Source organism: Numenius arquata, chromosome 7 (genome assembly GCF_964106895.1).
Source record: "Numenius arquata chromosome 7, bNumArq3.hap1.1, whole genome shotgun sequence".
NCBI classification, from domain to species: domain Eukaryota; kingdom Metazoa; phylum Chordata; class Aves; order Charadriiformes; family Scolopacidae; genus Numenius; species Numenius arquata.
In genome coordinates, this window is record NC_133582.1 from 62,153,793 (window position 1) to 62,181,704 (window position 27,912).

A 27,912-nucleotide genomic window follows, 5' to 3' on the forward strand; every position below is an offset into this window, starting at 1 on the left:
TTTAAGTTCAGGGACTCACACAGTCTTGCCCATGTAAGACAATGCATGTGGAACCTCTAAATAGAATGTGCAACATTCAGTCTGGGTGAGTCAAGTTACATTTGCTACAAATCCTGGTCTCAGCCCTTTTCAGTAAATTTTGTAATAAATTATTCAGTCAAGGGAGATGGAATGGCCATTAATGCACAGGAAAAAATAATTAAAAATCTTATTGCCAGAGGTGAAGATTTACTCACCCAGCTTGCATTTGCCAATGTGTGCTCATCTAGCCCATTGTTTTCTTTAATAATTCCTCTGGAGCTACTTCTGTGCATCCAGGGAGTGTATCATCACCTAGATGCACTCCAGGGCCTCTGCTCTGCTAAAAAGAACAAAAAAAAAAAGAAGTTAATTCAAAGTATAAATATTCTCTTGTTTCCACAAGCAGGACCTCTGAAGTGCAGAGGACCTTACTTAGTTGCATCACCCACAGAAGGTGTATAGCTTTGGGCAGCCACAGATTAGCAGAATTTAGAAGTTCTCATTTTTCAGCCATAAACTCCAATAATTGTATTTCACAGATGCTTTTGAACAGACACCCACTCTTACCTTCCCAGGTCAGGGAGGTTTGCTTTGATGTGGATTACAAAAAAAAAAAGGCTGAAACGAGGAATTTTTGTAGATAACTTAAGAACTGATGAACAATGAAGACACAAGAATTAGTTCAGAATTTTTACCTAATTTAGTCATCAGACTAACTTCTCTATGCAGAATTTACAAGAAATTAAGCCAAATTAAAACCTAGAGATTTAGGAACGGCAGAGCTCACAGAAAGATGAAAATATTAATTTAGTGATACTCATATTGGACTAAGTAGCCTACCAATCTGAGTACTGCAGACATTTTAAGAGATTCAGATAATGGTTCTGCTACTATTTTTTCACCCGTGATAAATCAGTAGATGTACAGTATTTATTCTCTGCACCATCATACAAGATGCAGCCTTGCCCAATACAGAGCAAGGAGAGAAAAATCAAACTTACCACCGTCTAGCTATTTTTCTGTTTTTCTAGAATATCAGTTAAAAACACAGATAGAAATACTAATTCTTTGAACCAACTGTTCCCTAAAAGCTTTGACCACAGGAAAAATTGTGTGAGGGAAATCACAGTCTTTTTTCTTTTAAACTAAAGCAGGAGCCATTCAGTGAGCAGTATGGTGTGTGAAATGGAAGTCTCTCATAAAAGCAAAGCACACCTTGATATTGTCTGGCTCGCGGCTGCCCAACAGTGCCCTACGGAGGGAGAGAGGGGCTGTCGAGGTTTTGACCGGATTGACCAATGATAATGACAGATGGCCCCTCCCTCCCCCCTCTAAGGAAAGGAGAGGAGAGGAAGAGATAAAAGAGATTTATGAGTTTAGAAAAAACTAAACTACTTTAATGAAAATATTAATAAATAATGAAATAATAAATAATTAAAAAAAGGTAAAAAAAGGGGGGGGGGGGGAGTATACAGTATATACAAAACCGTATCAAGCTCCCAGGGTGATGATCACGTCACCAACAGCAACAGGCACAGGGGAAAGTCCCAGGCTGGACTCGGTGATGGACAGGAGCTGGATTCCGCATCTGGAGTCAGGATTGCTCGGATCGGGATCAAAGGCAGACGAACAGACAGGGTCCTCCTCAGATGTCGGCCACTGAAGGAAGAGAGATGACCCTTTGATTCCTCAGCTTTTATACTGAGCATGATGCAGATGGGATGGAATACCCTGTTGGTCAGTTTTGGGTCACCTCTCCTGTCCGCTCCTCCCTACAGGTGTGACCCCTCTACGCTTTTCCGCTTCCGACCCTCCAATGGGGCAAATAACAAATTTACCTGACCTTGGTTGTTACAGCAATAAGTATAAGCAAGGGCCTCTCTGCTCACCATTCCTTGGTATTATCAGGTCTTACCACTGTGAGAGCGAGCAGTTTCTGAACAATGTGCCGTTAATTTCAGAGTTTAGTTAGTTAGAAGAGGCCCAGCTGAAAAGGAAAAATTACTGAACAGAAAATGAGTTCTGTTTTACCTCAAACCAGGACAGGGGCGAAGAGGGGCCATTTGTACACATAAAGAGAATGGAAACTCTCCTGAAATGTTGGCAGGAACCAGTATTTCAGGTGCGGGAGCACATGTTTGAAAAGCCACAAGAACTACTCAGAGGTGTGAAACTACAACCTCTCTAGTAAGGGCAAAGTCACCGACACTGAGGGCCACTGGCTGTACAAGTGCTGGCTGAGCACAGCGAAGCTGCCTGTGGGCTGCTTTAACTCACACTGCACTTCTACTTTCTTCCAAGCTCTTTTTTTTTATTATTTGTTCTTGTTTACCACATCCCTATTTGGACATATGTAGCCTTCTTGCTCCAAACATGTGGTATTTTCCAAAATACATGCCAAATTCTAGAGAAAACTACTACAGTACATAATTCAATCTTTTGAGCTTCTCTTAACCATTTAAAATTCCAGGAAAAGATAAAATACATGGGCTAAATCAGCTAAAAAAACAGCTCATAAAAACCTATTTCTGTTCAACTCTGTAAGTTAATTTTGAATAATGTGCTTTGTTTCAATGAGCATCTGTTGGGTGCATTTCACATAATATTACAATTCTTCAAAACCTAAGTTTTTAAGATTTTTTTTGTTGCGTATAGTGTCCTGTAGCACCGCTGCATATAAAACATATAAACACTGCATAAAAACTAACAGTCACAAATTACCACATTAATGTGCCAAAAGGCTTCCAGTAAACTTTAGGAAGACAGAAGCAGAAAAGAAATAAGAATTCTTGGAATGTGATGAAAGGTGGTGTTATGAACTCAGGACTTGCAAACTGGAACACAAATTGTAGTTGTTCTTTTTATGTCTTACACAATAAATTGCTATACGACTTGCTAACCTTACCAAAAGCTATATACAGATGCACAAATATTTTCCCCACAAGAGGCAAATGGATCAGCCTGTGTTCCTTCTGCATGAAGCTGGCAACAGAAGGTGTCTGAAGAACAAAAGAAATCTTTGAACCACGGCTGCAGAATGCACGGGGAAACAGTTATTGTCCCTACTGCATCCCTCAAAAGTGAGGGGGTTATACTCCAGAATTAAAAAAATTTTAGCTAAAAACTCTTGTAGTGTTAGAAGACAGCTTTTCCACTTACCAAAGCAAATGCACTATATATGGAATACAGAACAATTTCTGTAAAAATGTCTCATCACTGCATCCCTTTCCATTAATTTCTATTACAGGCTGCTAAATTACAGTAAAGGAGAAAGAAATACTGCACCTGTACGGCTTTGTACGCTCCTGTAAGGGAACGAACCAAAAAATCACACAGCACTTCAGAGTGGCAGAAGGTCTACTCAAAATTACAACATGCTGCGGAACAGAGAGTACTTCAGGCAGAGGTAAATGAAGGAGTGTGATTTCTGCTCTTAAATAGCTGTATAGTCAAATTAAAAATGTAAATATATTCTGAAAGAAATACTTTCTTTCAGTGGAAAGAGAATAAAGGATCCTTTATCTGGGATAATAAGCTGGCTGACTAAACCAGAGTATTTTGCACCTTAATGTCGGGCAGAACTTCTATACTGAAGGAACTCTTACTGTGTAAAGTTCCCCTTCATGAGATGGATTCATGGAAATTTAGAGACTAAAGCCGGACAGGGTAAAGCCTTCTAGTTGTCTTTTTTCCCCCTGATTATATAGAGTTCAATAAGGTCACTACAATTTGAGTAAGCCAGTTTATATGTCTTCCTTCCAAACCTCAAAAGCACAAAATTATTATTATTTTTTGCAAATGCATTTGGCGCTCGAGTGGAAGTGCTTATGAAATTTCATGAGGAATCAAAATTCTGTATGCAGAACAAAGGAGGGAAGGTCATTTTCATGGATAATGGAAGACTTACTGCAATTTGCAAATATCGAACATGACAATGTCTTCCTCCAGAGGGAGAAAATACAAGTAGAAACAGATCTATTTGTTGAGCTGGGGCTTTAGTTGTGGAAGGCAAAAAAATATCTTCAATGGTATTCTATGCAATTCCAAGCAAGTATTTCACAGAAACTCTCCATCCAAGCCTTGCCCCTATTTAAATGTACTTCTATACCAGTCTATACAGCAAAACATTTACAAAGTATTTGTCAAAAAATCTACTCTCCCATGCATAACTCCTCTAAGACACCGCAAGTTTAAATAATGAGATAATCAGACCTACCAAATAATACATAAAAGCAGGGATGGCTCTGGATGGGGTTCTGTATGTAGTTCTATTACAGGGACTACTCGTATATATACCATATAGAAAGCTGACAGAGTGGAGATCCCTAAAATATAAAGCTGTATTTACATAGCGCCGTGTCTTAAGTGGTTATGTATAACATATACACACACCTACCCACAAAATACATCACCATTGCCAGGAACTGTATTTGACAATATTCTTCCTTCCCGCACAGGGGGGTTTGCTTCCACAGTGGAGCAAATACCGTCACAGCTTTTGGGCTACGCCACAGACTGACATGGCAGTCAAAAATCAGTAATTAGTCCAGACAGCATAATGAAGGCAGTGTGAAGTGAGGCAACGCGGAATGATCAGGCATGATTTAGGAAAGCGGGTGCAACTTTCAATGGAGACACAAAGCTGCAAGAGGAGCGACCCGTCTCCACGCAGAGGGGACCCCTGACCATCCACCCCCTCCAGGCACCCTACTCACTCCTCCGCCACTTTGGATTTACGTGTACAACAGGGATATAGGCTTAAACGGGGGCAAGGTGTTCAGAAAACTGAGGATGCAAGGGTTTAGCCGAATGTCCTCCAAGGGCACACCACAGCTGGGTGCAGCAGGCAAACCTGAGGTGTCCTGCTTTCACGGGTGGGATGGGACCCCTCAGGAGAAGGGACGGGGCCGCCAGAGGCTACCTGTTGTAGCCAGGTGACACAACCGCCGCGTTCCCTTCCCCTCCCGGCCCACCAACAGCGGCTCGCTTCCCCGCGACCTCCTTCCCGCCACGTCTGCCTTAAGTGAGACCGGCCGGGCCCTGGCCGCCTCGCCGGTGAGATAGCGCCGAACCCCGGCAGGGCCGGGCGGGCACTTGGCCCGAGAGGCCCACAAACCGCCTTCAGGGGAAAACGGGTCCTCTGGACTCCGCTCCCTCAGAACCCCGCACCGGTCGGCGGAACACCCTGCCCCGGCTCTCCCAACATGGCGGCCGCCACCGGGGTGCGGCGGCCAGCTCCTCCCGGCATGCCCCGCGGGGCCGCCGCGCTGCCTGGCGACCGCCGCCGGGGCGGGGCGGGGCGGGGAGGATGCTGCGGCCGCCGCGGGGCGAGGCGGTGGCGGGGCACGGCGCGGAGGATGCGGCGGCGGTGGTGGCGGCAGCAGCCGGCGGAGGAGCGGGCAGCGATGTGGTGCTGCGCGGCGGGGCCCTGGCCGCACAGCGGGGGAGCCCTCACCACCCTCCTGCTGACAGGTCGGTCGCGGCGGCGTTTCACCGCGGCTGCGGGCCTCGCCTGCGGTGCCCCCCCTCTCCTGCGGGCTTCGTGTCCCCACCCCGCGCCGCCCCTCCTTGTGCCCCCCTTTCCTTCCATTCCGTGTCCCCTGTCGGTGCGGGGTCTGAGCTGCCGCGGCGGAGGACACCCCGATGACGGCCCGCCCGCCCCTCGCCGTCCCCCGCGGGGAGGACCCCCGGCCTCGGGGGGGAACGCTGAGGGGCTGTGGCGGAGGCGGCCGGGCCGGGCCGGGGGACGAGACCTCGCGGTGCGGGAGCGGGTTTGCCGGCAGGGCCCGGGAGCCGAGGCCTGGCTGAGGGCCGCGGGATGGCGGGGGCGGCTCCGCTCCCCGGGACAGGGCCGGGCCGGGCCGGGCGGCAGCGGCCGCTGCTCCCCTCCCTCGGCCCGAGAGGGCTGTGCCTGTCCCCGAGGGGCCGGGCTGTTGTGAGCACAGGGGGGATCTCTCATACCCCCACCCCCGGAAAATTATTTCCCGGTTTGACCACTTAATCCAGCTGTGTCAGAATGAAGACTTTGAGACTGCACGAAAAGTGTTAATCCTGCTCCCTAATGCATGTTCCAGGAGCTGTCATGCAGCAAGGCGGGTTTCGCACCCACAAGGTTCTTCCCAGTGAAATACTTCAAAGGGGTGACACTTAAGAGCAGCCCAGCCACGGGAGCGCCTTTGAGAGGCTGTTGCTGCCCCAGGAGCAAGTTAACAGCAAGAAATCTTTTTCTTTAGGTTATTTTGTGGTCTCTGGGGTTGGTGGTGTGTCATCTGAAAGCTACCGATCTGCTCAATTTCTTCTTCAATAATATTTAGGTACACTTCCAGTACTTCTTTAAGTATATGGCCATACTTGTCACAGGATGCTGACAGCAGGAGTGACACCAGGCATTGAATACATTAGAGATGCAGTTAGCACATAAGTGTGAAGTTGCTCAGCGTGAGGATAACACTTTGCATTTGTCAGATGCAAGACACTGCTTTCTCCATATGTGGAAATATATCTTCCTGCCTCCTCTGCCTCCCTCTCCCAAGGCCAGCTGTGGGATAGCGACCAAGAAAGAACTAGGACAGTTAGGATAAGCTTTCGGAATTGACTAAGATAGTAAGTTTAAAAGAGTTCAACTGAAATGAGCTTCTAAAAGCTGAGTTTTGAGCTTGATCCACAGGTCTCTGCCACCCTACATGGTAAGGGAAGAGGTCTTAAGGCTTTTTTTTAGACTTAGGCTTTTTGCACTTAAAGATGTATGAAACATGTACTTAAAGGTGTTTTGGAGGGGGCTGGCTGCTGTCAGAAGTCCAGATTGTCCCCCTCCCACTCCTCCCTACCTTCCCTGTGGCAAAACATTATCTCAAAATCTAGGCATTTCAAAAGATTTAAGAGTTTAAAGGGTGTAAGAGTGATTTCAGAAGTCCAACATGTGCTCCTAGGGGGCTAATATGGCACTCAAATTGAAGGTACTGCCTCTCAAACACTAGCTGATCATCCTTTTCTCCACTGCTAAAAGTGGGACATTGTTGTGAGAAGTGACATTTAGGGTTAAGCATGTCTAATACAAACTATGTAGTTGTTCTTTGACTCTAGCTTCACCGTAACAGATTTGATAGAAGTTTACTAGATTAAACTAATAAAGGTGTTTGGCAGAGCAATAAATTGGTGCATATTCTGCTTCTGCAGAGAAAGTGGTCATCAAAATGTTTGAATGACTGTGGCCGTTTTATGGTTGTTGCCCATCTATTTGTACACTTAAAGAAGTAGTTGTTGGTGCCTGTGTAACGTTCTTGATCTGAAATCAGTTTACTGACCAGGACCGGCACAGGATCGGTTACACTGGTGTGTGCTGGGTGGCCAAGAACATCCTGGGAATCCTGCCTTTCAGCAGGGCTGCGAATATATCCTACTTTAACACAGCTGTGAAATCAGGGGCCAGGATGGGTGCTCAGGACTCTGAGCTAGGTCCCTGCGCTCATCCCGCTGTTCCCCATCGGCAACACTCAGCTTCTCAGGCGTGCCAAGCAGAGGGAGGCAGAACTTTTCACGGAGGATCTGTTCCGTCAGTGTTTTCAAACAAATACTACAGCGGACCTGCTGGTTTTTTCTTTTGTGGGTGTCACCGTTAGGGCAAAGAAACAGTTTATCTTCATACAAGGCTCTCAGTCTCTGCCCGTGAAGATGATGCCTGTCAAGTCTTTGTACTAATCTGGCCCAGATCAATAAATACAATCTATTGTCAGTAAGTACTTGCTTGAATAAGTAATTATGGAAGGGAAAAGCCAGCCATTGCATTAGTATGCTTTTCATTACACAGGCACGTTATTTATAGATGGTGTAGTTTACATGGAGATGTCTTAGAGGCCCTAAAGTCAGACAATAAGAACTCAGCTTTACAGCAGGAATTCGTCTCCTAGATGTAACTTCTAGTATGTGAAGAGAGGCTTATTTTTGCTCCTTAATGTTTTTTTAGATTTGGTTAGAAGTTCATTCAAGTACTTTAGAAGTTACGGTTGCCAAAGTAAAACTCTTTCTTCTTAGTCCGTTTGTGAACAATCTATAGAAGAAAGAAAGGATTTCAAACCTACACAAGAGTATCTATTTTGGTGCTGCATTTGGGCTCTTCTTGAGTAGATATCCATAAATTCAGGCACAATCAGTCTACAGTGCCGCCTTTTGGCAGAGCTCTAGAGAAAAGGAGGGCGTTGGTAGTTTTGATGACTTCCCTAGGAATTTGAAATAAACAGAAGAGCCAAGAAACCAGAGGACGCATATTAGTTTACCTCCTCAGCAGCTGAACTGCTGTTCAAGCAAGTAGTAGCAAGAAGTAGTAGAACCAAGAAGTGCTCTAACCGGAGAAGAGTTTTTACATGATTATCTTGCTGAAGTGTTCCCGATGCACAACAGGCTGCTGCAGATCCAGAGCTGAAGGTCTGGGTTTCAGCATTCACTGACGAGTATTGCTGTGCTGGAATTAGCATGGACGTAGTACAGAGGTTAAAAGCACACATCGTTTTGTTAACAGCGTAGTTATGGTGCTCATTATGTAATACTAAAAAAAATTCTTTACATAAACATAGACTGTGCCTAAATGTTGTTACAATTGCAACACAAACCACCAAAATGCCTTTAAAATGTAGATTACTTTTAGTCGCAGTCCAAGCCATGAAGACGAAAAATTAGAAGGAGCAATCTAGTGATCAGACAGAAATCTCGGCGTCTTGAAATCTATACCTTTTCTGAATTTCTGCAGTCTTTTAAATCAATTGCCACCTCTGAAATTTGGAATATAATTGCAGGGATACTCTGGTAATTCATATCAAGAGAGGGTAGAAATGGAGGGAGCATCCTGGCATAGCAGCTTTAGAGGATGACCTGGCCATACCCCTTGGTTCCACCACGGCCTTGGCACTGACTGCAGGAGCAAGCAATGCTTTCCTCGCCTTCATGGAAAAGCTCATCTAAATCGGTTCCCTTGTCAGGCCTGCAGTAGGAGGGAGGACGGTGCTGGGTAAATGTTACTATTAATAACGCAGGAAGGTTTTGTTCTCCCGGTATTTAATTTGCAGCATTCCCCAGAATGTAAATGCCAAAGTTTCACAGGGAGACTGACAAAATACCTTACTCTGTTATTTTCTCCTGTTGTTACAAGCCCTGGTGGGTGCTGCAGCAGCTGTGGCAGTGTGTGTCACAAACTGAAGAGCATGACACTATTAACAATTTTTTTCCGTGTGAGTACAAGGCTGATCAAATTATTCTAAACAATCTCTTTGATAAAATGCATAGTTTGAATCCCTGCATTCTGTAGTGTAAAGCCTTTCTTGTCATCCTTTAATCATATTCACAGATCTTCCCTGAGCTTTCTTCACGTTGTCACCGTGCTTCCTGAAGGCTCTGTGTAGGTACCAGGCACAGCGTTTGAACAGTGATGGCATCTGTGTCAGGTGCCAAAATATAATCTCGTTCCGCCTTGATGTTGTTGTATCCGCCTTGGTTGTGTATCAGCCGTAACCAGCCTTCTGCCGAGAGCTTCTCTTCAACCGCGTATTACCTGACATATGTCCCCATTTTTTGTCAAAGTTCAGCATCCCTGAGGTGCGTGGTGTGCATATGCTGGGCCGCCTTTCTGCCTGGGTCTGCATTCACACTTGATTGTGTTGAAGTGCATCTCACTGATCACCTTTTTACCAGACAATGCAGGCTGTTCTGCGCTAGTAGTGTGTCATCTCCATTATTTGTCAGTCTGCTAGCCTTCGTTTTTACCTGCAAATTTTATCAGTATACATTATACATCTAGGTCATTTATATATATGTGTGTGTGTGTATATATATATATACACAATATATATACATTATATATATATGTGTAGGTCAAATTGCATAAGGCCGATGCCAGAACCTTGTGAGGCCCATCAGAAATCTCATATAACAAATTAACTGTCCAGTAGCCCTATTCCCTTGCTTGTGGTGAAGGCTGGTCAGTGGGCAGTGTGCTCCTGGATTGTTTCATTTCACACCTGTCCTTTGAAATCAAATAGAGTTTAATGTGTGTTTATATTAAAACATCAGACTGTAAACTCCAGGACCTGCAAAGAGGCACACTGGGTGCTTTTCCAGTTCCCTTGTGAAATGCAGCATAGGGTGGAGAGGTGATAGGGAACCTCCTTAATGCCCACAGCTAAACCAAGCACAACTTGTGAACCCAAATCAAAGGCACTTACCGATCATTTATATAAAAAAATACACCTTAGAACCTGTCTTTATTTTTTTTCTTTTAATTCCATTTAAATATGCTAGAATGATTTTGTATCTAGTTTCTCAGACGAAGTGCTAGGTGATACGCTGTATATCTATGGGTAACATGTCATTATTGATGTCTTTATCAGAACGTTGGCTCATCAAAAGCATCTGAAAAAATGCATTAAATCCTTGTTGACTGCAATAAATACAATAATCAAATCTTGTACTAATCGCTTTGTTTGGTGCGGGTTTTAGCTGACAAGCCTCTGATTGCCCAGTTTATCCTGTTGAAATACTGAAATAACTTTATTTTACCTTTTTGGAATTTCTTGAGTGCTTGAAGAATTGTGGAAAATGTACAGTAAAGGTCGTACGCAGGACTGGGTTGGATCAGCGCTCGGATGAGATTACAATAAGACTTGCAATGTGTGCAGGTCAGTTCAGCGGGGAGAAAGTTGTCTGTCTTGCAAGACAGATGTAAACCATGATGTGAATAATACCTTTTTCATGGAATCATAGAATGGTTCGGGTTGGAAGGGACCTTAAAGATCAGATCCATTGTTGACATTGAAAATCTAAAGAAGCCTAACAAATTCATCATTTAGAAATGTCATTGTGTTGGTATGGTAATTTGAACACGTAATTTTTTTATTACACTTCATCTTCAATTCAATTTTAGGTGTTTTGTGTAAAATATCACTACTAAACGGCTCGCTCAGGCGCACAGATCGAGTACTTGTGTACCTTGAGTACTGCTTAAGACGGATCTGCTGGGCCTCCTGAACTGTGTTTGGCGAATGCGGCACCAGTAAGGGGATGGCTGACTGGTGTACCTGTCAGCAGAAGTTTCCAGGGATGTTTAAGCTTCCAGTGTAAATAATATTTGCGTACTTTGAGCGTTTGCCAGTAAGTGTTTGTTCCTGCAGACTGGTGTATCTCAACACAAGTACTGCTGTTTGTTTGTTTCTGAGGCTGCTGTTTCTACAAGGCAGTTGAGATGCTAATCCAGCAGCACCTCGTCACTGGGGTTTGACGGGAGTTTTCACTTGCAAACTATTTCAAAAGAAAGACTATTTATTATGGCCGCTTTCCCTTTCCCACCGTCTGACTGCAGTACCTTCCCTTTCAGTTGGCAAGTGACTGTACAAACAGCTGATATATCAGCTACCGGTCACAGAAGAAAGGGAAGAAAAGATCAGAAAATGGGAGGTGAGGGGGGAGCGTTCCCAGGCGGTTCCCCTGCTGCTGAGGGGGAGTCTTTCAGCCAGCTCCACAGCTGCTCTCCAGCTCCTCTCATCATTTACTCCTTACCACCTTTAAACCCTCCTGCACCTCCAGCTGCGCTGATCCCGCTGTTTCCAAGCTGTGTTCTGGCTGTGTGGGATGAAGACAAACTTTTTTACTGGTTCTTTTTCCAAAATTGCTTATTGGTTACACCTGCAAGGCAAGGCCATCAGCCATGTGTCTTTATCTAAGCAAAGCTGTGCTCTTGGTTATGTTACTTTCCCTACTTTGGCCAAAATGTACTATGCCAGTGAAAGTAACTTTAGATACATCTTTCCCTGTATATGAGGTTTTGCCAGTGCAAATATATTTATCAGAGAATGCTCTTTATCTTTATTATCAGTGTAATTCTGTCAGGAGAAGTGTCTGCAGAAGTTTAAGCATGTAGTGTAAATTAAGCTTATTTGGAAAAATGAGTGTCGAAAAGGTGACTGTCAGAGAGATTAGTATATGTTGACATATTCAAATCAAACACCACCAGGTTCTTAACCTGAGGTCCCTAAACTCTGACTAAAGCCAAAACCAGATTTCAAGGGCATCCGATCCCTTCTGGTGCTTGGGTTGTGGGAGTCTGTTGATCTGACTAATTTTTTTTTTTTTTTTGCATTTGTTTTATTCTGAAAAGCTTTTTTGTTAAGCTCTGCTGATGGCAATAATGGAACAGTTAACTGGACGACTAAGCGAGCCCACAGTTATATTATCAGCAGAATAAAGGCTGTTGAGAAGAATGGTGAGTTTAGGTTGTAAATTTAAGTCCCGTGTTGGTTCAGTCAAATCTGCTTTTAATATTACTCTTGCTTTTTCAGTCATGTCCTTGTTTTAGGAATTAGGTGCTATTTTAAGGTAAGTGATTTGGAAAATTTTACGTTTCTTCAATCTTTTAAACATTCACAGACTTGTGTGTCTTTGAGTCTTCCCCAACTTTTCCTGTTCCTGTAGCTTTGCTTGGAATAACGGCTGTGTGTGTACCTAATGTCGCACGGTTTCTGACCATGGCTGGTTGCTTGGAGGTACCGCTGCAGTTTGCTTAATACAATAACTCGTCTGTAACATTTAAAAAAAAAAGCTTTTCATATACGTCTGCAAAAAGACTATTTTACTGTCATTTATGCGGGTACACACAGAATATTTTAACTAGTGTACACTAGCTGAGACAAGGCCTGGCACTGATTGCCCGCCCAGGACGGCCATCTGGATTGGCCCCCAAATCACGTTATTTCTGGGATCGTGATTCATCTGCTAAAAATCCGTGGGGAGAGAACCCACTGAAATTCTCAGGAAAAAAATTCTAGGTGGATTTTTTTTTTTTTTTCCTGAAGATCAGCAGCATACAGGCTTCAACCAGCACGGTAAATCTTCTGAAATTTCTGGAGACGGGGTGATCCGTACGTGATAACAGGCTGATACAATCCTAGCAGAATTCCTGGTGCTGCCCATGTTCAACACCCCCAAGAAGAACAACTGCCATAGTTTCTTTATATGTTTAAAAAGAGCAAGGTGTGTTTTCCAACCTTCAGTTCCCAGTTAATCTACTTCTTTCCCAGTCTCCAGAACTTCTAACCTTTCTGCACAGATCTATCTTGGGATCTGCAGAAAGTCCTCCAAGGGATCTGGAAACAAGAAGGGAGAAGACGGTGCTGGCGGGGTAGCTGATAGTGTCTTTTTTTCTAGCAGGGATCTGCTACATACATAGTGAAGAGTTTGAATTTCCCATGGTTAGTTTTACAGAAGCCTTTCACAGTCCCTGAGATTTTTGTCTACCCCAGGGAATTTGCCCAGGCAATTCCCATCTGGCAGGCTGCTTTATTACACTAGTAGCTAGAAGTTGGTAAGTACGTTCAGCGTCATCCCTAGATCACCTCAGATGATGGCACATTCATCTCCAGTCTCAGGCAGGCTTATGAAAATAATTCGAGGTTTTAAAAGCTTCTGAAGAAACTAGCATTACCGGTTTGGTTATTGAAAAGCAGTGATTGCTACAGTGGGGTGAAGACTCGTCATTTTCCTTCTGATGTTGAAGGAAATTCACAGAGGGACAAGAAGAGAGCTGCTCTGGTAAGGAGGGCGAGAACTTTCAGATTCTTGATCTCCATACTCGTGTCATTACAATGTGTTTGTTGTTATAAGATAAAATAGGCTTGTGGATTTTTTTCCTTCTGAGAGGCATTTTTAGACTTCCACCGAGATGACCATTTTCTATCTGCATGTGATCCCGCCTGGTATGTTTCCCAGCAACAGAACTTCTCATTACTGGGAATGGGCAGGCATTTAGTGGTGGCAATAGATTTCTCTAACAGACAAAATAAATATGTTGTATGGGGTTTTTTTTCAGTAACTGCTGATACTAACATTCTTCTTCCTTTCTAAAACTATTGCTTATGGAGGAAATAGACATTATTTTTTCACTGTTCTTCCTGTTTGAAATGGATTTTCATTGTGGAGTCAAAGCATCAGAAATGGAAAAATGGATTTTTTTTCTAGATATTTGAGGCATTTTCAGCCAGCCACCGTATTTTTGTTGGCTTTTCTGTTATATTAATGTTACAAATTACTTTTTATGCTTTTCTTGAAAATATTTTAAAGGAAATTGATGAGTTTCCTTGCTCTATTTACAGCTCGTTCACAGAAGTGAGTGCAAAAGTTTTTTTGGGTCATCAATTTACAACTATTGATTATACAAATCAAATAGCAATGTTACTGTACTTAAATCTGCATAATTAAAATTACATTAACTGGTTTATTAACCACACAAAATTGTAATAAACTATTTAAATTTCAGGATTCATTTTAATTTTGTCTTTATGGTAGAAGTATTAGAAAGGTACTCTGTTCAGTACTGTGTTAAAAGCAGTTTCCAAAAGTGGGGAAAGAGACTGCTGTGGGATTTGATCAGTAATATATCCAGAGCTTGGTATATTGATGATGTGCTATTGATACACTATTAATTCTGCACTGTCAGGCTGGAGGAGAGGGAAGTAACTAAACATAGACTAAATCTGCCTCTCCTCCCGGCAGCCTCTGCAGCCAGTAGGGATCTAGTCAGTGCAGTCAGGAATCTGGGACTTGTTTCATCTCATTTTACAGGAGAAATCAAATTAATCAACCCCTAGAAGCGCCTGTTTCTTCTCCGCTGACTATAAAAGGAGCTTGACTAGCTCAGTGGTGGATGTTGTTTCTGTAGGCATCTAAAATTAGGTGAGAGAGATTCCACACTGAGGACGTGGTGGGAGGGATGGAATTGCTGTGATTATTGCCTAATTAGCAGTGGCTTTTTAAGCAGATCTCCAGTAAGAGGGTTGGTGTAGTGATAAGGCTGGAGAAATTATACCAGGATTAGTAACTGACACCAGCTGGATCCACATTTCAAATGTATCTTGCATATTGATGCAAGTGTTGAAATGAGCCCGTTTATCTTCTAGGAGGTGTCAGTTTGTTCCTAGTGGGTTTGTTACAAGGGCTCTGAAAGCTCTTCTGGAGTTGCTCTTCCCCGTTTGGCAAGCACGGCGGGTAGCCGTGTGTCCCCCTACCTGTGGCGTATCTCCATTTGCCACCTGTGTAATCCTCACCTCGTTGACAAAAATTGTCAGCAGTGATTCAGGGCGTTGACTTAAATTGAATCATGATGTGGAACAGTAGTACGACCTACAGCGTGTCCTGTTAAGACACCATGAGAAACATCTATTAGATCAGTATTCTCCATTTATACTTTAAACTTGTCGATAAAGTGGTTTCTTATCCATTTAATGCATCACAATGATGTTTGTATTCTAATTCATCACAATGTATATATAGTACTATGTCAAATGTTATACATAAATAAGATTTGCGTTTATCAACTAAATTTGTAATTACATAAAAAATAGCATATTGCTTTTTACATATGCTGCTGGTTCTGAGTCAAGTTTCCTTCAGGTTTCTGATTCTGAGTCCTGTAAAATATAGCTTCGTTTTTTTGTTTGGTATCAGTGACACCTGACTGGGCTGTAATTGCCCATGTCCCTCTGTTTTATCCTTCAATACAAGCGCACCTTCAATAACGAGCTCTGTAGCCAGGTTTTTAGCTGTATGTTACCTGAACTTGTTGGGCTGAGAAAGTCTAGCTTTGAGAACTCGCAGAAACCCTGAGCTGAACGGAATCCCTTAGTCCTTTTCTGCACAACTGAAAAATCTGGCACTTCCATTCAGTGGGGTATCAGTGCCATTGGTTGGTAAGGTTCCTCTGTAGTTCTCATGTTCCTCATTTTTATGTAAAATAGCAAGAAAACACGATTGTATGGTTCATTTAACCTACTCTTATTCATGTACCATTACAAATAAACCAGTTATAAAATTACAATAGCCTCCCTTGTTTGGTTTTTTGTTGTTGCAATAAAACCAAAGAGCTGGTGCAAGTCCTGCAATCCTGCCGCAGCCGGTTGTTCATGGCAGTGTGGGACCGGAGAGAGGGTTTGCTCTGTGTTCTCTTCCTAAAGCTCTGCAACCTTTTAAAACAACATATTAACAGTATCTAATATTTGTTGTTTTCCTTCCCCTGGATTGCCCGCGTTGCTGTTGCAGTGCATGCTGTGTTCTCTAGGGCATGTCTCATTTTGGCTGTTTTCTGTCTCTTTTCTTCCCTTCTGCCTTTCAGTGTACACCATTCTGTCTAAGGTGCACTCTGACCGGAATGTCTACCCTTCTGCTGGAGTTCTCTTTGTTCATGTTTTGGAGAGAGAGTACTTTAAGGGGGAATTCCCTCCTTACCCAAAGCCTGGTATGGGATGCTAAGATCTTCCATATTATATAAAAATGCAGGAAAAAAAAGTGTTTAAAAAAATTCAAGTTTATTTAGCGTACCTTACAGTTCAGCATGTAACGTATAAAGGACAGGTTTTAATTTCTATTGAAATATTGTCAAATAAGTGGCCCTACGAGTTTAAAATGTTCTGTTTTGTGATCATCATTTGTGAAAAAATGCATATAATTGTGTATTGGGAAAAAATACTTAATAATTTGGGAAGGCATAATAACACATTATATATCTGGGATTAGGAAATATACTTTTTCTTCACTTTCACATTAAATATGAAACTGTGGAAGTTGAATGGCTGTTAAATATGCCATTTATCTGATCACTGTTTCAGATGTAGTATGGATGAGGCTATAGGAAGGAGTGCTTTAAAAGCATATCGTAAACTTGAGACAAAATAGAAGATTAAATCAAATACGAGACTACGTAATGATCGTTTCTTTCATTTAAAACAAATGCTCCTTCGGATTCAGCCTCCTTCCTGTACTTCGGAACGGTTTAATGTTAGTAAGCGGTTTGTTTGTAGAGAAGGAGCTGTGATTTCCTCGGTGTGGTGTTTTGACGTACCCCCAAGGCAAGCCTAGAGCATTGGTCACTGGCAGGTTAGAATGTGTATGAGCAATCTGGGGAGGGACGAGAAAAAGAAACATTCAGCCCCACATGCTTATTAACAATGAAAAGGAATAATAAATATAGAAATATATCTTATTTATATAAATATAACTATCCTATTTTTCTATAAAATTAGGAAAAACCTATAATAAATGTGCAGCGCACACATAATCAAAACCTATTTTGTTAATAAGCTTTTGAACTGATTTGGAAGTATGGTTTTCAAAACTCAAAGAAAAAATAAGCTTCTGTTGGCATTGGTTAAATTTTGTCAGGAATAAACCCAAATGTTTTAAAAATTCCCTCTCCTAGTCAATGAGTGCGAGCACAGGGCGTTAGCCAGGGCTCTGAGAAGCACAAGCACATTCATCTCTGCCCTTGGCTGCGCTCCTCAGATACTAATTGCTTAGTACCTGCTGGTGCCGAGCGGGAGTTCACCTCTTTCTGATACGGGGAAGGTTAGCAATTTTTTTGTTGTTTTCTTTTTGGAAATTTTTAGAAGATGTAACTGGGATACTAAATAAGATTTCCTAATGGAAACATCAAAATCAGCGTATAGTATTTTCTTGCAAGTATTCTAATGCAATTTTTCTTACCTAGGTGAAATAAGTAATGATCCTATAACGTTTAATACCAACCTGATGGGTTACCCTGACAGACCCGGCTGGCTGCGCTACATACAAAGGACACCCTACAGCGATGGGGTGCTCTATGGCTCCCCAACAGTGGAAAACGTGGGCAAACCAACCGTCATCGAGGTATTGTCTTTGAAAGGCTCAAAAGGATTTATCTGGGTTTAGAGTATAAGATTCAGAATTGTCAACAAGTATTGCCTCTTTTTTTTTTGAAAAGTTAATCTTTCTCTTTTTTAATTGTAATTATAAGGCAGGGACAAGGACTTGTTACGTTAACATTTTCTCTTAGCTACCATTGTATCCTCTTTGGAGAGTAAGCCGAATTGTGTGAGATTCCATATTGTACTTTTAAGGTATAACTAGTAAATAGCAATAACATTTAAGCTTAATATTCCTTGATGAAATACCTTTGGATTCTTGCCCTTCATCTTTCTGAGGGGCATTTAATTTCAGTAAATTAGGAATATATTAAAGTTGTATTAAAAATATAGGAAAAAACCTTTTGTAAACAAGTGTACTTGAAGACTATCTGAATTTTGAACTTTGTGACGTTCCACCGTAAATATGAGCCAGACTTTTCCCCACTGGAAAATACAGCGTTCAGTCAATAAACAGGCTTTGGGTTTGTTTTTTTAAATTAAATTATTTTTCATCAAATATTTTCTGGTTCATTATTCATGTTTATTGATAGATTTAATTTTAATTAGCACTCGCATGTATTTAATTCTAGCCTTATAAGCGTAACAACGACAAAACCCACTAATTTATTTTTGACAATTAGCTATCCAAATGTTTAAAAGCGCCAATTATTCCTTGAGCAGCAATTGAAAGGGAAAAAGAACTGTGTTTTCCACCAGGCGTGTCATAGACAGCAGCCTCAATCAGACTCTGTGCTTCACAGTGTTAAGGAAAATCTGCTCGTTAACTTGCGCCAGGCATTTTGCTGCTTCAGCAGTGTATTTGTCTTAAACCCTCCATGAGTTTCTTTTTTTTCTAAATTGTATTTGGTATAGTTGTTCTTCCTCAAGAACGACGTCTCTAAACGTTAAGTAATACTGTGGATAATTTCACCCATGCTTAATTGAATATACATGATCGGGTTTTGATTTCAGCAGGACTAATGACATCTGTAAAATTCATCATGTGCAGAAGTACTTGTCGATGGTTTGTGTTGCGTATTTTGAGTACAACTTCAATATATCCATAATTTCTGCGCGGCAGCTCTCAGGGCTGGAGTGCAGACTGCCCTGTTCTGTATGGAGCTTGCGCAACCAGAGACTTAGTTTCTCTAAGTATTAATGCTTAAAGTGCTGTTGAAACAACCCTTTGAAAAATAAACAGAAATGAGGATTTGACAAATCTCAGGAATTTATTTTCTATTAATTTTATAATGAAATCGTTACATAAGATGTAATGGCGTCAGGTAAGCTTTTCCCTCTACTCTTAAATGAACCTGCAGAAGATATTCCAGAGCATTTTGTTTCATCTAAATCCCTTAAAAGAGGTGCAACATCTCTGACACTGTTTAATGATCATTGTCATGGTGCTTTGGAGCGCTGTTTGCTGGGGAGCAGCAGAGTTCTGTCACTATTGCTGCTCCTCTACCTCTCCTTTGGTGCTGAAATGAACGAACTGTAGTCTAAAATGAGGAAGACGGTCGATTGCAATTTGTTTCATGAAAGATTTATCACCTTTCAGGAGCAAAAAAAAAAAAAAAGTAGAGAAAATACTACTTAATTATACTGCTGTCCAGCCTCGTTCTGTATTTGTTATGAACGAGTACATCATCCCAGTACAACTTCGGAGTACAGTCACCACTGATACATTCACATACATCCTTGGATATATGTGATTATGGATATATCCTTTATATTCACATAGACCTCTTGGATAATTGTATTTTGCTGTAGACTGGTCAAGAAAATTCCAGTATTTTCACTTGAAGGTAGTACCGCATGAAATAAATTGATTATACCTTTCAGATTTTATATTTACATTTCAAAATAAAGAGGCAAAGCATTTAAAAGGGCAATAAGAATTTCTAAATTATCAATTTAATTTTCATTGATGTTTCATTTACATGATTTTCATATTTACATTGTTGTTTTGAAATCACATCTTTTATTTTTCCCCCAGATCACTGCATACAACAGGCGTACCTTTGAGACAGCAAGACATAATTTAATCATTAATATAATGTCAGCAGAAGGTATGTACGGAAAATAGCTTCATGTGTTTTGAACTGAATGAGCAAAGCCATCTCATGGGCTCCTATTCTTTTAAGTTTAAAAAATTAATGTAAAATAGTTGTCTGGTGTCCAAGCCAAATGCGAGGACACAAAGGAGGAAGTAAGAGAGTTTTCTCTCTTTTGATTCAATTTGTTAATTTTATCTAAATTTTTTATAATTTCATTTTTTTCTCCTGTCTTTTCAAATGGACCTTGCATGAAGGATTTTATTCTCTGTCTGCATGTTCGTTATGCAGAGAGTGATCCTATTGGCAGATGCAGAAAACAACAGATTATGGCATATATGGACATTACAATTAAAAAAAGTAGGATAGTTTATATCCTTAAAATTAGTTCTCTTCATCATGTTTACATATTTATAGTCATATTTATGTATTTATATCTATATTGCAGGTTGGGATCCATTGTCACTGCAGATCAGTTTTGATCCCCCAAATTAGCATGAGAGTAATTTTACCTGTTTAATGAAAATTTACCAACAGAGACTCTTCTTCAGTCTGCTCCGTCATCTCCCAGTTGCTTTATAAATAGCCGGTGGTTTTCAGCTTAAGTAACAGCTAATAGTACTAATTATTTAATTAAACGTAATCACATTAGGTTGAAAAATGAGCTGGTTCAAGTACAAGATTTTTGGAAAGGTGTGTCAATCTTACAGCGGTACTGTGTTAATAGTTACTGCAAATTCTCTGTAAGGGAGCCTTTGTTTAAGGCAAAACCCTTCCTTTTTTACCACAACTAGATTTTCCTCTACCGTATCAAGCGGAGTTCTTCATAAGGAATATGAACGTAGAGGAAATGTTAGCAAGTGAGGTTCTCGGTGACTTTCTGGGAGCGGTGAAAAATGTGTGGCAGCCGGAACGCCTGAACGCCATAAACATAACCTCAGCCCTCGACAGGGGAGGGAGAGTCCCCCTCCCTATCAATGACATGAAGGAGGGGTAAGCACGGCTTTGCTTTATGCTTTTTTTTCTTACTTAAAAGCTTAATATTTTTTCAGGTTTTCTAGAAACTTTGCAATTGCGGTTTTGTATTTTGGAAATCCAAATTGGTATCAGATAGGAAAAGTTTCCTGATGTTCCGAGCCCCCGTTACAGCATGGGTTTATCACGGTAGACACCATTTCAGGAGGTGACAGTTCCTATAGATTGATTTCACAATCCAAGGAATACCGATAAATTCCACTAATCATAAAACAACTGGTAGTAAGTATGCTGATTTTGTAACTGCAGTCTTACTTCTGAGCAGCCATTTGACATTTTCGAGTATTCAGTAGTTCCCAATTCACAAAACGTCATGGTCCTGTGGGGTTGTGGGGGTGTCCTGACGGCTGTCACTCGTCTCCCTGCAGCGTCTACGTCATGGTCGGGGCAGACGTTCCCTTCTCTTCCTGCTTGCGGGAAGTGGAAAACCCACAAAATCAGCTGAGGTGCAGTCAAGAAATGGAGCCCGTTATAACCTGCGATAAGAAGTTCCGTACGCAATTCCACATTGACTGGTGTAAAATCTCCCTGGTGAGTTTATTACTGCATAAACATGACGTTTGTAGAAGTACAGTATTTTATGCCAGGCGTGGTTTAGGTAAGAGTTTTGCCGGCCCGGCCAGACAGCTCTGCCAAATTCCACTTCACCATGACTGATGTATGTTGTCTTTCATCTGGCAGGCACCCTTAAGATTGGGACAGGATCGAAGGGAGGACGGAGCTGTGCTTCCCTCCGCCTCGTCCCAGCTTGCTTTTCCCAAGCCAAGCCAAGGGGCAGGGAGTCCCCCAGGATCCAGGGGCTGGGAGGGAGGTGGGCTCCATTGCCCACAGCCACAGCAGAGACCAGCGAGTGAGAATGCAACCGTCGCATCCTCTTCCTCCTACTTCTGATGGGGTGGTGTTGGGGGTTAGCACCTAAATCGGAGAGTAGATTTAAGCTTGTGGGTGCCAGATACTGGAAAGAGGGGCAACTTATACCTGTTTCCTCTTAAGGCTGCTTTCCCACGCTGTGCATGGGCCTCTCAGTCACAGCAGTAGCTTCACTCTTCTTTCTGCCTCTGCTTTGGGCTTGAGATTCAGCCGAGCAGCCAGGTAGAATCCACAGTTCAGTATATTAAAATATACTGCCGAAGTTAGTAAGTCAAGAATACCTAAATTAACTTCTGTCAAACTGCACTTTAAGTTAACTGATTCTATATTATAGATATTATAATATATATATATGATCTCTATGCATTTGAAGCTCAACATAATACTATTTCTAGACTTCCATGAAAACATGTTCATCCATTGCCTAAGTTTTAATACGGCATTTTATGACTTAAAGTGTAAATTATAAAGAAATGACCATCAATTGCAAGATTTCTCGATGAACAGTCAGGCAAAAGGTCAAGCGTGTAGCAAAATATAATTTATTTTTATTAATGATCTGGAGAGCTTGATTTTCTGAGCACGGGATGCAGAGCTCGGTAGGAAGGAGGAGGAAGGAAAAAATGCAGAGGGACCTCCACTCTTCATCTCTGCCACCTTCACACGGGAGAGGGCAGTAGTGTTACTGAGGAAGACCAGTAGGAAATGCATTAATTCAGCCAAAAGAAATCAGTATCAGATAATTAATCTGCATAAAAACGTTTACAGCATTTTTACTCAAATACTGTTTGTGTGAGAGATCCCTAAAATTAAACTGTAAAACACACAGTATCTCTGATAGGCACAAAATAAAGTAGTAATGTGATAAAAAGTGCTATTTCTTACTGAATTGATGAGAAGCTTTCAATGAAATGCAAAGTTTTATTGGTTTAAAAAAGTGGTTGGATGAAATTGTACAGAATTTGTCAGATGTGTGACGTGGGTTGTTGTATCTGTTACGGCGGGGTGAACACTGCCTGGTTTTACACTCTCTTGCTTTGATATATAATTGTCTCTTTTTTTCCTTCTTTTTTTTTTTTTTTTTTCCTGGCCACCAGGTTGACAACACAAAGCAAGTTTCCACCTTTCAGGAAGTGATTCGTGGCGAGGGGATATTACCCGATGGTGGGGAGTACAAGCCCCCTTCCGATACCCTGAAAAGCAGAGACTATTACTCGGATTTCCTAATCACCCTGGCGGTGCCCTCGGCAATAGCACTGGTGCTTTTTCTAATCCTGGCCTATATCATGTGCTGCCGACGGGAAGGAGTGTGAGTACTTTAACACAATAATCACTAATTGTAGATGATTTTTTTTAAGATTATAACGCCCAGAAGACTGTTTGTTAGAAGAATTCCATTCAGTTCATTCAAAACATTTAAAACAGGCCAGAAGATACTTGCTTGAAACACTGAAGTGTGTCTCGTCTAAGCACATCCAGTAATTTCCCAGGGAGCTGAAACAGGGCCTTTAACTGTTCTGGTTGAAAGGGTTAAACATCTTAGCATACACACAAAACTCCACAGCTCTCCACATGTGCACAACTCTCCAAAATGCCCCAAACAAATAAAATACTAATAAAGGATCGTCGATTCAGGAAAACATTAAATAATTTCTAAAATGCTAACTTAGAAAATAACTCCAGTTGAGGATACGAACTGAACTTAGACGTATCGTAAAAGAAAAACACATAAAAGGAAAGCAGCAAGTAACGCAGTTTCTGCCATTTCTTACACAAACTACAGTTCCATTTTGTCACGGAATTTATTTTAGCCAGAAGCTCGTCCTTTAACTTGCCTTTTCATTTCTGTGTGTGTGTCTGCGTGTGCCATCAGTATCGCACCTCTCTTCCTGCCTCCATCCAAACCCCGCTCCAAATGCTGCCAAGCTGCGCTCAGCAGTAACCTTGTCAGCATTTCCACACCATGGACTATTCTCATCATCAGACAGATTTAATGTTCCAACTATCAATGCTATTATTTAATTCATAAATTTTGTTTTGTTTTTAGGGAAAAGAGAAACATGCAAACACCAGAGTAAGTGTCTTCTTTCCTGTTATTTTTCTTTTACCATTTAATTTTCATTCTCAGTAGCTTGTCATGCTTCATACATGTGTGTCATAATCTTCTCTCATTCTCTCTAATCCATGGTTTAATTCATAATGTGAAAGCTGCTTTTAAATCAGAGTCTTGGCGAGGATAGAAGCCCAGAATAAAAAGGGTTTGAAATTAACAACTGTCAATTCAGAATAAAATAGTGCTGTTAGAGTAAAATATGCTAATATGGAATTTATACTCCTGGTTATTGGACTTCCCAGCCTATACCTTAAGGCAGTGGAGAGGAGAACAAATACCCTGGGAGGTACCCAGTGCCTGTCTATGGAGTGTTCTAAAAGCAATCTGTGAGTTTTTATGGATCTACCACAAGAATCAGGAGTCAACCAAAATTTTTATTTTAACGGCAGCAAATAAACGGAACATTAGCAGCAAATTGCACATTCTTGGATCCTATGCAAACTCCTTACCTAGCCAGCAAAATCTAATGGAATAATTACTGCCTTAAAAATGAAATAAATCCAATATTTATTAAATTAACTATGTAAAGGTGTACTGTAATTGCTGCACTAGAGCATGCGTCGAGGTCCTTGCATTTTAAAGAAAAACAGTAATCGTAAAAGCCTATCCATTTTGATAGAGCATTTAAAATATGTATTTACTATTTTATTTCCTTCTGCCGTAGCATCCAGCTGGTGCACCACAGCGCTATCCAGAAGTCAACCAAAGAGCTGCGGGACATGTCTAAAAACAGAGAGATAGCCTGGCCCCTCTCCACGCTGCCCGTGTTCCACCCCGTCACCGGCGAGATCGTGCCGGCCCTTCACACGGACAGCTTCGAGAACACCAGCATGCCGCTGATGCAGACCCAGCAGTAAGCGTCCAGGCTTTTATTTTATTTGTTAATGCTCATTAACTAGGGATTCCAGTGCCTGTCGTCTGGAATGTGTTTGTTATGAAAGTGTCGGTGATGACTGTAGTTCGGGATCGCTCTGACGTTGGCATTCCAAGCAGAAGGAAAGGTCTTCTGTTATAAAATTAAATGGCTGGGTTTCAAACGGCAAAGAAGCGTTGGGTGGAACAGTTATATTTCTGTGTATTTTGGAGGAAAAGCTACTTTTGACAGAGGAGTCATTGAAAACTGGTCTATTTTAGACACCCTGCCTCTTAACCCATGTCTTTGGAGTTCTCCTATAAAACTACCACCAGGTTGGTCGTTTCGTATCAGAAAATCCAGACTGTGTAAGTGTTATAGCGCGTGTGACAGGTCCATGAGTGCTGTTCGAAGTGTTAGCATTGACCAGAAGAGCTTATTCCTTTACGCAGGCAATAAACACACACTTGCCAAGGAAGACTTTCAGAATCATAGAATGGTCTGGGTTGGAAGGAACCTTTCAGATCGTTGAGTCCAACCATCAACCTAACCCTGACAAAAACCATCACTAACCCATGTCCCTCAGCGCCACGTCTGCCCGGCTTTTAAACACCTCCAGGGACGGTGACTCCACCACTGCCCTGGGCAGCCTCTGCCAAGGCTTGACAACACTTTCAATGTAAACATTGTTCCTAATATCCGTCCTAGACCTCCCCTGGTGCAACTTGAGGCCATTTCCTCTTGTCCCATTGCCTGTTCCTTGGGAGAAATAAACACTTACACAGGACACAAAAATGCATCTTTGCCTTGATGAGTGCCCTGTCAGTCAGTCAGTCATTCCACGGTCAGTAATTAAGTTGCAAAGACTCTCACTTTTTCTCTGTTCATCACTTACGGAAACGGAACTTTGCATAACGTCAGAGCGCTTTGGCGACTCTTGTCACCTTTGGTATTTCACCAGCTCTGAGCCTTTGAACCCAGCTGACCTGTGAAATAACAGGAACTTCCCCGAAACACTCATTTTTTTCTTTCGTTGACTTGGCTGACCGTTGGCACAGCGAAAAGGGATTATTGCTTCATGAGCAGAAGAATGAAGTTTAAACGCTGCACTTTCACGCGTGATATACTGCAGCCCTTGTATGGAAGCACTAAAGGTACGAAATTGCTTTTTGCAGGAACCTGCCGCACCAGACTCGGATCCCGCAGCAGCAGAGCGCAGGTCAGTCCTGAGGAACACCGGGACACGAGGTGACCGGCGCCGAGGAGTCACCGGTCACGGCGCGGGCAGGGGGAACCCTTCACATCTAGTGAAGTATCACACTGTTGTCCTTCCAGACAGTTTTCATACATCAGGGAAAATTCTGGGATGGGATTGATTGACCGAGGGGCTAAGGATGGTGCAAGGACAGTGTAGAGGCCAGAGTACCATTTCTGAATATTCGAAGCCGTATTTCGGCAGAACTCTCTGTATTTATATGTATTGAACATAATTTGGGAGCTGTGGCTCCAAGAGGAAGACTTGTTTTAACTCGGGAGTTACAAAAGCGACTCTTTTCATTCCAACTCCTTTTTCTTCATTACTGCTTTCGGGGATTAAAGGAGAATTTCGTATGACAACATTTCAAAGATTTGAGGCAAGTATATAACAGACGCTCCTGCCCGTGTGGTCGGGTCTTTTGTTATCTGGAAATTGAATACGCATTAAAAAAACAAAACGCCAAACAGCCCTGGGTGCAGTTCTGCCATTTGTGAGCTGGTTTTGTGCTCTGTTCCACGTATCTGGCTGGCTGTGGATATACTGGAAGTGGCAGATGGTCCCGGTGGTCTCCACCCAGAGCCCCCGGCGCTGGCTGGGCTTGCTTTGGCGCTTGTGAGTCGCTCTGAAGAGCTGCCAGAAAAATAGTTTTGAACTCCTGCTGTGCCTGTGTTTCTGTAGTACCTTATTTTGGTAGAGGACACGTCTTCTGTCACATTCATCACAGACGCTGCCTGTGACGAGCTCTCAGAAATCAGGGGGACGGCAAATGTTTTAGGGACAGAGGGTGTTTCTTCTTCCCTTAGCTTACGCCGACACCTCCCCTCGTCACCCAGCCGTGCGGGTGACGCTGCAGGTGACACTGCGGGCAACTCCTTGACATAGTGTCTGCTGAAGGGTATCCGTGGCTCAGGTGGTCGGGAGGTTGGATTTTTAGAATGTTTTGATGTTGGACAAAATTGAGGCACCCCTGAGAGTTGTGGTAGCATCAGCACAAACTCCGCAATCGCTGTTATTGAGCTGCTCAGATAAGAATTTTACAGAAGTAAACCACTTTGGGCCAAAAAATCTATAGAACTAGACATTCAGTGTTTCGTTTTCTTCCTTTCCTACAGAAAATTCCCAATAATATACCCAGGATTAGCAACACACTCTCAGTCACCACCACCAAAGAAGATACTTCTATTTTAAAGCTTCCGTAGAGCGTATCAGTAATTGGAAGGGCAGCCCCTGGCCAGTGACCCCTGTCCCCCTCAGGAACCCCCCGAGGCCCCAGTAAGAAACAGTTTGGTTTTAACCCGTGTATGAAAATGCAGATTTAGCAGCTGAGCGAATGCTTGATTGTTTCACAAAGTGAAACCGTAATCGGGACAGAATTACACGCAAGCGACGACTCCCAGCTAAGGTTTCTATTACCCTGGTCTCCAATATGGAAAGGCGCATTAAGGTTTCCGATTGTCCCTGTGTCAGGTGGCAGAGTCGATGAGCCCTGTGTGAAGGTGCCGAGGGAGGGGTTTGTGGGATATTCCTATAATGGCAAAGACTAAATAGTGCCCGTGCACCCCGTACTGCATCTCTGCATCTGGAGCTTCACGGTCTCCCTGGGAAGCCCGGTAGATCCCGAATAGAAAGATAAGTTCCCGGTTAAACCATCTTTTCCCAGGTCTCTGCCATCCCAGAAGCAAACGAGCGAAGCTTTCTGGTGTAAATGTTGTGTTTTGCTCCGGGTTGTGGTGTTTCTCGTGCAGGTGTTGCTAAAAAGGACTATCAGTGCCGTGTGTGCTGTGCCGCCCGGTGACAGCTCAGCGGGGCTTCGGCCGGGGACGGGGTGTAACCCCTCTCCTCTCTCTGCAGGTAAATGGTATTCCTGAGGAGCGGAAGCTGACGGACGCCATCAATTTGTAATCGGAAAAGGCGGCGAATGGTCTTGTTTCCTCCCTCGGCCTGACGGACACAGGAGCGTTCCGGGTGCGGCGTTGGGGTGGTTCCGTGCTGGAGCGCGGGATCCTTCCCGAAACTCG

General features: G+C 42.5%; 1 protein-coding gene across 1 annotated transcript; it reads left to right on the forward strand.

The window, feature by feature from the left end:
- The first annotated feature begins 5,329 nt into the window (after positions 1-5,329).
- On the forward strand, positions 5,330-27,796 carry SGCE (sarcoglycan epsilon). Its single transcript, XM_074150251.1, is given in 14 exon segments — positions 5,330-5,358; positions 5,360-5,493; positions 12,161-12,265; positions 16,166-16,288; positions 17,537-17,694; positions 19,708-19,780; positions 20,560-20,758; positions 21,169-21,331; positions 22,768-22,979; positions 23,718-23,744; positions 24,448-24,636; positions 25,812-25,855; positions 26,236-26,270; positions 27,746-27,796. Coding segments are annotated over 14 exon segments (1,542 nt in total).
- Positions 27,797-27,912: the final 116 nt, after the last annotated feature.